Source organism: Cyprinus carpio, chromosome A14 (genome assembly GCF_018340385.1).
Source record: "Cyprinus carpio isolate SPL01 chromosome A14, ASM1834038v1, whole genome shotgun sequence".
Lineage (NCBI taxonomy): Eukaryota > Metazoa > Chordata > Actinopteri > Cypriniformes > Cyprinidae > Cyprinus > Cyprinus carpio.
In genome coordinates, this window is record NC_056585.1 from 5,635,622 (window position 1) to 5,645,644 (window position 10,023).

Sequence of the window (10,023 nt, forward strand, 5' to 3'; positions counted from 1 at the left end):
GATGATTTCCATCGGGTATCCCAATAATATCCGAAGCGAATTCCAAGGAAAGTTCTTCTTCTTTCTTTAAATCAATGGGCGGGTTTTTTTACTTGTTGTAGTGGCCGTTTGTCAACAAACAAAAGGAAATTATGTAACTTAAATCAAACTTTCAAACGACAACTTCTAGCACCCTGGGCAGGTGGATGTACGCAGGCAAGAGAAACGAAATCAAATTCAAACTGGATTCAGGGTTGTGGCTGGTTTATTTGTTCCAACTGAGCAAACAATACAGCAATCTCTCGCGCTGGTAAAAAAAAAAAACCATATGCCCATCACCCAGGTGCTACAGGCCACCTCCTACTTCCTACCTATATTTACCTTTACCTGTTCCCACTACTGCCCTCAGGTGTCTAAATCAAATATTGTAGTTATTAAACTAACCAAAAATAAAGACTTAAATAAAAACAATTAATAAACATAAATAAAAACAATTAACTAAAGAAACAAACAGAAGAATATTACCAAAATATATATTACTAATATAAGCAAAATCATAATATTAAACAAATTAATTAACAAATTAGAACTACTGAAAGCAAACTAATGTAGCTCCAACATTGCACTTATTACAGGGACCCCAATCCACCTGCAGCCACCTGGAGTAAAGAGCCTTGCTGAAGGACACACCAGTGGTGACGACTGCAGAGATCGAACCAGTAACCTTCTGCTTAACAGTTCAGTGCTTTCAGAAGATTTTTTTTTCTTCCCAGCAGCGGTAAGTACTCTCATCAGAGAGAATTGCAGTAAGTTAGCAGAATACAGAATACAAGTTAGCGCTGAGACTCACTCTGTCTCTTTGTGAGAGACTTCAGAACAAATGAGCGTAACAGCTCGCATAAACTGAGAAGAAACACACTGAGGTAAAAATGATGAATGTTTAGTTTATTCATAACATGAAAAAATTAGTTATATCATGACAAGTGAGCTATTTTGCTCATTCTCACAATGCAAAAAAAAAAACATTAAAAACACCTACAGATTACGTGAAGTCTAGTGCGCGTGCGCATGTACAGTGTGCTCTTTCACTGCATGATTCAGTAAAATACAAACCGAATGATCACAAATTCAAGACACAGGGGCAGAAAATGTGTATATTTATACCACGTCATATAGTTAATCAATTTCACACGGAAGAATGCCTTGTTTTTTTATACAAATGTAATATTCTTTTTTTACAACAGTTCAATAAACTAGAAGTTTTATTAAGAGACTTACGTTTTAGACATCATATTGCCTGTTTTTGCATTATTTCACCCAACAGCTTGGATGTGCTGATGCGATTTCTCCTCTCTGTGATAATTTGTCCTGTTTTTGAGAAAACTCTCTCTGAGGAGACCGATGTTGAAACAATGCAGTGTCTTTCTACCTTATGCGCTTGCGTTTAAATCGGGCTCACGCCTCTGTGTACCTGGCCTGTGTATTTTTTTTTTTTTTTTTTTTTTTTTTGTAAAGAAAACCTGCATCAAAAATAAGGAATTCATGAAAACAATGAATAAAAACGTGCTTGCCAACACACAAACCATTCAGAATTGCTAAATTGGGCTAAAATAGAAGGCTCCAGCTGAAGATTCGGCTCTTCCAGACGGGAGTCGGCTCTTCTCGTTCGCTACAAAGAATCGGCTCGTTCACGAACGACACATCACTACTAAACTGCACTACTTAAAACAAACCTCACCGATTCATCAGCTTTTTCTTGATTTAATGAACTGCTTCGTGCACAAGCGGTAGCTCTAATTACCTCAACATTAGCGATTTTCGTCAAATATATCGACTAATTCCAAAAAGATGAACATCCTCCCGAGAACACGCGTTTCTTATTTACAGCAACTCTAAACAGTGAAGATCCACGAAACAAATTCAGAAAAGAGAAACGAAGAAGCTCACCGAGAAGGTAAAGCATTTAACATTTTAATATCTAACTAACTCATATAATCAATCATATCCAGTCCTCTATTTTACAGCTAATGTTATTCAGGCGAAGATGCCATTTTCAATGAGCAATACGTTTATTGTGGATATTTTATTGATGTAATGAATGCAATCGATTTAATATGTTTGTTGTTGAATATATGCTTTTAGGTGCTGGTTTATGGCAGCGTCAGAAATGTACCTTTTTTTTCTTTTTTAAGAATTTATCTTTTTCTTTTCTTTATTTATTTTAATTTTTTTTAACAGGAATAGGCTTTTTCTAAGCTTCGTTTGTCCAGCACAGATTCTACAACTGTCATTTTACCAAAGCAAAGGTGATTGAAAACTACTGCTTCACAACATCTACCTGTGAGAAACTAAAAACCTTGAAGACATTCTCTTCCTAGATAGCACCTGTACGTCTGCAAGATAAGATCACTTGATCTGGAAAGCATCTGCTGTGTACAAACATCTGACAGACATCTTAAAGATGTCAGTTTTACCTGCATTCTAAATCATAAACATCTTAAAGACATCTTCTAAACGTCTGTTTGACGTCTGATAGGAAATGTCCTATAGATGTATAGCAGATGAGCAAACACTCTAAAATAAAAAAAAATACGTTTTGCAGACGTCAAAGAGACATCTCTGTGTTGTACAGTACGTGTGCTATCAGGGTTGTTTCTAACGTACACAAGAGTAATCGGCTGATTTAATGACTCTGTGTTAGCTTCACAATCAGCTGCATTCATCTTTGAGAAAGTGAATTCTGATAGCTTTTTTGTTACTACATTTAAATATCTGGAGCATTTAATTAATTAATATCTTTGGTGAATTTCTTGTCCTGGTCTATGGTTTACAATATTTTTAATTAATGTTTAAATAATTGTTCAAATGGTTAAACGAGCATTAAACCTGCAACAGTAAAAATACCTGCAGCAGCACTGTTATGACACATGTTGAATGTTTTTGATCAAGAACAGCCTGAAGTGTTTGCAGATCAGAAGATCAACATGAATCAGAGATCACCCGCGAGAGGCCGTTCAATATCAGCTTCTTCAACCCAAGTGAGATCCATCTAATCCAAAACACGTAATTCAGCAAAATGTTGGAAGTGATGAAAATCCCCCGTCAGAAGCTGTCGTGCTCTCAGCTCATTCACTTTCTGAAAACAAGCAGCAAATCAAAACTAGCGTCTGAACTGCCGTCATCAGCTGCTGAAGTCAAATACAGGCCAAACCTAACTGAGGCTTCATTTAGTCTGATACAAAACATCAGCACAACAGCTTCTGTGGATCAGAGAGTCACGGCTTTGACCGGCGCCAAGAAGGATGTGGAGAATAAGATCTTTTCTAAGAGCAAAGTTTCATGAACCGTGTTTTGCAGAGAAAGAAAGCAGTGCTGAGGTTTCCTACCACTGGATGATTGCCACAAGCACTGAACTGTGGGACATTGGGGATATTTTCTCAGATGCACATCAGTCCTTGCCAGAGCCGTTCCCAAATGAAGTGCCAGATTTTAATTTCCAAGCTGACTGTAAAGTTCCTGATCTGTCCAGCCGAAGCGTGTGTCCCTCAGCAGAAGAGTCGTGGCGTCTGAAGGACGGTCAAAGCCCCGATACACTGACTGACCACACTGAAGATGACCACGCTGTACATGTCACAATCCCAGAGTTTCAGAGTCGCAGATTTGAGGAGATTCCAGTTGTTATCAGCCATGTGGTTCATCCAAACAAGTTCTTCATTCAACACAAGGACACAGATCTCTGTCAACTGTCTGAAATCATGCAGTAAGTAGTGAAAGGAATAATTCACTCAAAAATGAAAATTTGCTGAAAATGTCCTCACCCTGAGTCCATCCAAGATTAAAATTAATTTGTTTCTTCATCAGATTTGTAGAAATCTATCATTGATTGAGTGTTTCATCAGTGTATGATCTGTGGTTGATGTGTGGTGTAAGAATGAGAGTCCAAACAGCTGATTAAAACATCACAATAATCCACAGCACTCCAGTCCATCAGTTAACATCTGGAGAAGACAAAAGATGAAACAAATCCAGCATTAAGACGTATTTTAGCTTCAAAGTGTCGCTTCTGGCCAAAGTATTTCTCTGTTTTGACTCTCATGATGAGCAAGTGATTTAATACTAAATTTCTCCAAATCTGTTCCAATGAAGAAAGAAACTCATCTGCATCTTTGATGGCTTGAGAATGAGTACTTTTCCAGCAAATACTCATTTTTTTGGTGAAGTAGTATGGCATGTCTTTATTTTTTGTTGCTGTGTCTGTACAGTTCTAGTACTGATGTCTCTCTTTCTGTTATGATCACGCAGGAGGAACAGCAGTAGGTCTTTAGCAGAGATGAACCGCATCCCAGACATTGGAGCTTATGTCATGGTTTGGTTTCTCAAGCAAGAGATGTGGTGCCGTGGCCAGATCATCAGAATCCGTCGGAGTCGAGGTGAGATGAAGTCATTTTAAATCAACAGTTCACCCAAAAATCAGTGTTTCATTATCATCACCCTCATGCCATTTCAAACTTTTAAGACTTAATGATTTTATTTCATCTGGAAAAAACACAATTTATTTCCTCCTGCCTTTGACAAGGTTTGAGTGAATACATGAATTTACACTTTTAGGTGAACTGTTCATTTGAGATTTTAGCAGTAGCTCTATGTAACTGTTTTCATGTCAGTGATGAAATATTGATGATGATTATTTTAGGGCCCAGCAGCAGAGATTGCAAAGACACTAAGGTGGAGGTCAGGAGGATTGACTATGGAGATGTTGTTTGGGTCTCTCTTTGGGATCTTAAGGAACTGTGTGGAGAAACCGCATCCATACCTGTGCAAGCACTGCAGGTCTCACTGGCGAATGTGGGTGATTGTATTAATATTACTTTAGGGTTTATTTATTTATTTTTAATGCATTAAGCTGTTTTATCTTGTGTTATGTAGGTGAGGCCAGTGAATGGAGAAACATGGTCTTTTGAAGCGATCAGCTGGTTCAGGAGTAAAGTGCAGAACAAGACTCTTTATGCCAGGCTTTACCCAGAAGAAGGAGAAGTTTTGGTTGAACTCTTCATGGAAAAGGGAAAGATTGGTGCCATGAGGTACTTCTCACTTAAATGCATTAACAAGCATTACAGAAATCAAAAAAAAAAAATCTCTAAAATGTAATTTTTTGTTTGTTTTTGTTTTTTTGTTAAATTGGTAGCTGACACTTCCTTACAGACTGGGGTTGTTCCAGCATCATTAAAGATTGCTGCTGTAACCCCTGTACCTAAAAAAAAAAAAAAAAAAGAATGTTGCACCAGGCGACTTCAATAACGTTCATCCTATGTCAAATCTTCAGTTTTTGGCAAAATTACTTGAGCATATTTTTGCCTCTCATTTGTGTAATCATCTCAAAGTTAATAACCTTTTTGAACCTCTTCAGTCGGGTTTTTGTAAATCTCACAGTACTGAGACGGCTTTGGTCAAAGTCACCAAAAATGTGTTGATGGCTTCTGACTCTAGTGCAACATCTATTCTTATTCTTCTTGATCTAAGAGCCACTTTTGATACTGTTGATCACAGTCTATTACTTACTTGGTCCTGAAAGAGTGTTTGGTGTGTCTGGGACTCACTTGAAGTGGTTGAGGTCTTATTTTACTGACCGCTTCCGGTTTGTTTCTATGGGTGGTTATAGGTCAGAGATTAGCTCTGTTTCCAGTGGTGTTCCTCAGGGGTCGGTTTTAGGCCCTTTACATTTTAACCTTTATTTGTCACCTTTAGGCCATCTTTTGAGATCGCTCAGCCTTCATTATCCTTTGTATGCCGACAATACGCAGATTTATATACATTCAAAACCTCATGAGCGCCTTGAGTTATTTTTGATGCAGATCTGTCTGTGGTTTCTTTTGTCCAGAGTACTGTTTAAACATCTTTTTTCCACTTCAGAAAGATTGCGTCCTATGCTAAATTTTACAGTCACAGTTCATTTTCTGTCAGTCTAAGTACACGATGTAACTACAGATACAGAAGAGTCACATTTTAAATAGGGAAAATATAGAAACTTTTTGTTCATTTTTGAGCAAGATGCTAAGAGTCTAATCAGATTCAATGATCTATGCTAAACTAAGCTAAAAGTGCTACATCCAGACCCGGAGATCGGCTGAATGGATTCGAAAACGGTAGAACTCTAGGGGAGCTGGAAAATGAGCCTATTTTCAAAAACAGTGGAGTGTTCTTTTAATGTTGCCACAGTCATTGCATACTTTGCACGTGCTGCCCTGCTCCACTCCTGGAAAAAGGTTCAGGCTCAGATTCATTTGCTTCAGATTTTTTTTTGCTTTAAACCCTGTATGATGCTCACTTTTTAAGCATTGCATGGCCTGGCACCACATTACCTAACAGAACTGTTACATCTGTACACTCCTAATTGTAGATTGTGCTCCTCTCAGTCAAACTTTAAGTACATGAGGTTTTTCTCTTTAGATTTGACTCTGATGTGCATTTGCCTGGATTCAAACTCAGTCTCAGCAGTTTATAATTAATAGTAACTTCTAATATCTGTGCTTTGTGTTTGATTCTCTCAGGAGAGGAGACTCTCTGTCTGTCAGACTTGCTCTGAATAGATTTGCCATTCATGAATGTAACAAACCCAGGAGTCTGAAGAGAAGTGAGTGGCTCCTTTTTAAGTATCATATGACATGTACTGTGGATAATAAACACAATGGACAGTAATTCTTCATAGTAACATGTATGATGTGATTTCTCAGGTGACGTCCCAGAACAAACCAGACAGCAGTCCTTACAGTGGGAGAAATATCTGGATCTCCTGTTACAGTCACAACAGGAAATAATGTTCACAGTAATCAGCAAAATACAGACCTTTGTTATTCTTCATTACTGTACAATCTTATGAATACTTCACAATATCTACTATATGCATTTCATAGTCTCTGTTTGGTTTTTATTTTATTTTTATTGTATTATAATTATTTTGGTTTAGTTCTTGAACAGTGCACATCAGATACAGGGATGTTTTCTACTGGTCCAGCCGGGCCAGTGGTTTAAATTTTTACTTGAGTTGCCAATATTTTCACTGGCCCTTTCACAAAAAAATAAAATAGTTGCTGTTATCACTGTTTTTGACCCATGTTATCTTTTATTCTAATAAATAAGCTTATATGATACCAAAATTTTTAAAAACCAATTCAGTTGTACAATTCTCTATTCCAATTTTGATACCGCAGCAAAAACTAGAAGCCTAACAAATATAAAGTTCAAACATTATTAAAGACAAGTTAACAGTCCGCAAATAAGAACAAATAAACAAATTACAAGCAACAGCGAAATGAATATATAGAATAAAGACACAAATAAAATGATTCTTCAGGAAAAACAGCAGACTAAATGAGACCAGATTCACTCTCTGACACCAGGTGGCGCTACAGCAGCGTTTCCTTGGTTGCCGCTGTAAACAAAGCAGCGCTGTGTTTATAAACAAGGCAAGGCAAGTTTATTTATATAGCACATTTCGTACACAATGGTAATGCAGAGTGTTTTACATAAAAGAAAGTAAAATAATCATGAAGAAAAATAACAAAAATAAACCAAGCAATTTTAAAAATTTGGAAATTATTTAAAAATTGACTTATTTAAAATGAATTTAAAACAGTTAAAAATAGCAAATGGGATTTTACATAAAAATACAGTGAATATGTAAAATACAGTGCCAATCAGTTCGGACATCGCCACAGCGCTCTTCAATAAATGCACAGCTAAACAGATGAGTTTTGAGTCTAGATTTAAATTGTGACTCATGTTTTTAGCACATCTGATCTCTTCTGGAAGCTGATTCCAGCTGCGGGCGGCATAGTAACTAAAGGCGGACTCTCCCTTGTTTTGTGTGAACCTTGGTATTTCTAACTGACTCGATCCTAATGATCTGAGTGGTCTGTTTAGGTTTATATTCAGTGAAACATATCTGCAATATAATTTTGGTCCTAGGTCTTTGAGTGATTTATAAACGAGTAAAATTACCTTTAAAACCAATCCTAAATATAACTGGAAGCCGTGTAAGGACCTGAGGACTGGTGTGATATGCTCAGATTTTCTGGTTCTAGTCAGGAATTCTGGCAGCAGTGTTCTGGATGAGCTGCAGCTGTCTAACTGGTTGTCTTGGGAAGGCCGGTGAGGAGACCATTACAATAGTCCACTCTGCTGGTGATAAAAGCATGGACAAGTTTCTCCAAGTCTTGACTGGAAAACAAAACCATCTAATTCTTGCGATGTTTTTTAGATGATAATATGCTGAAACACTACTTTAAAAATGCATTATACATGGACAAGATGAAAAGAAAAACACACATGTAAAAACTTTTTCTGAAAACAGTTCCCCTCAGACATACACTCATATTACCCCCAATTCAATATTCAGGATTTTCTTCCAATATTTCACGCATCATGAACTTGCTCTACTGATACAGTATTTTCTCCTCTTTGTGTTTGTCTTAAGTGTCTCTTTTTAACGGCTGTTTACACACTTCATAATTTCTCCACACAAATAACATTTTGGAAAATGATTGCAGTTCAGTTTGTGTGCAAGTCTTGAACAGAGATCAGCTGAAATAAAACAAAAAATGTCCAGTCGACCGGTTGATCTGTACTCCACAGTGTAAATTAAATATAGATTATTCATTGTTAAAGTTACTTGCAGAGAGTTTTTTTTTAACATAGTGTTTGTATGTATTTGTCTGTGAGCGTTGAGGGTCAATAACTGCTCGGGGACTCGGAGTGTGTGCCCAGAAAAAAAACCCTCAGGACAGACGCATACGGAGGGGTGAACCAACTCCAAGGTACGGCTAAAAGTAGCCTAATGTTTACCCAACGTGCATCATAGAAAACCGGCCTTTTTAGCCAGAACTAGATATTGGGGTCAAGTTATAAAATATTTTAATGCGACTGAATTTGTATTTCACTTGATCACAGTTTAATAAAAACATTGTAAGCTACGCTTTCATTTCCACAGTTATTCAAACAGCGAATTAAAAAATACACCAAAAGCGAGCAAAGAACATTTAAATGATCAGAGAACAAAACTGACTGTAGTCTAGAGCGAGTTCAAGCACTCTCAAAAAACTCCTGTTATGATCAATGATGCTGTCTACACTGTGAAATAAATCTTTTACATCTCACGCACATCTGCACTTTGATGAGAAAATTCGCGGAAGTGCAGAATTTAGTCAACGCACACGCTCCGAGCGTTTCATCTCATTCATTCATTTCATTTTCACTTTATTCCCTTTATTTTAAACGTCACCCTCACAAAAAAGAAGAGGGAAAATGCCGCACAAAAGATAAATGTTATGCAGCTATCTCTCATCTAGTTGAAATAGGCTAATGTTATGCTTTGGTTTGTTGTTATTACACATATAGGACAACAGCAATCCTTGTTCTGTCCAACTAGATTACATAATCAGACCGTAAAATGTGATATTGTAACAATTTAGTGTTTTATTTTTTTTTCTTTCAAACAAATAAAAAAAACCTTACTCACTTAATTATTATTATTATTTTACTGTACAGTTGTGACGTTTTGGAGGGATTTATGGTATCTCTTTATTTATTTGTCTGAATTGTGTCATAATCTCAAGCTGGAGTACCCATGAGCTCCTCTAGAGGGCACTCCATCCCCGACCTTTGCCACTGTATCCCGGACTCCATTTCCCATAACACCCTCTGCCGCAGGAATTGATTGCATGCACACACTGTGTTCCTGTCATCAGGAATATTAAGCAGCACAAACACACTGGCTGCATCCGAAACCGCTTACTTCTACTATATAGTAGGGGAAAAGCAGTAGGCGAGTGAATAAGTATGTCCGAATCCTTAGTATTCATAAAAGAGTAGGTGAGAATTACCTGACGTACCAATTCTCGTGGGATTTGGATGTGCATCTACTTAAAAAGTGTGTCCGAATATGCCTACTTGCCTACTATATAGTAGGAGAAAGAGTATGTGAAGAAAGTAGTATGTCCAAAATAGACTTGTGCCGGTATTCGGTAATGCGATATATCCGGTAATGAA

At 37.2% G+C, this 10,023-nt stretch overlaps 1 protein-coding gene and 1 long non-coding RNA gene across 3 annotated transcripts in view; both read left to right on the forward strand.

Annotated features, from left to right (window-relative positions):
- Positions 1-1,564: 1,564 nt before the first annotated feature.
- On the forward strand, positions 1,565-2,996 carry LOC122147403. 2 transcript variants are annotated; one of them, XR_006161602.1, is made up of 3 exons: positions 1,565-1,933; positions 2,218-2,285; positions 2,929-2,996. It is a non-coding gene; the product is annotated as an uncharacterized LOC122147403 (long non-coding RNA). The 2 variants fall into 2 exon arrangements; XR_006161601.1 differs by having other exon boundaries at positions 1,566-1,933; positions 2,934-2,996.
- A 285-nt stretch (positions 2,997-3,281) lies between these two features.
- The window catches only part of LOC109094395 (tudor domain-containing protein 1-like), an 8,789-nt gene continuing 2,047 nt past the window's right edge, over positions 3,282-10,023 (forward strand). Inside the window, exons 1-6 of the mRNA XM_042769658.1 lie at positions 3,282-3,739; positions 4,282-4,409; positions 4,673-4,824; positions 4,906-5,060; positions 6,528-6,610; positions 6,711-6,777. Of these exons, the coding sequence (XP_042625592.1) occupies positions 3,282-3,739; positions 4,282-4,409; positions 4,673-4,824; positions 4,906-5,060; positions 6,528-6,610; positions 6,711-6,777 (1,043 nt within the window). The remainder of the gene's footprint in view (positions 3,740-4,281; positions 4,410-4,672; positions 4,825-4,905; positions 5,061-6,527; positions 6,611-6,710; positions 6,778-10,023) is intronic.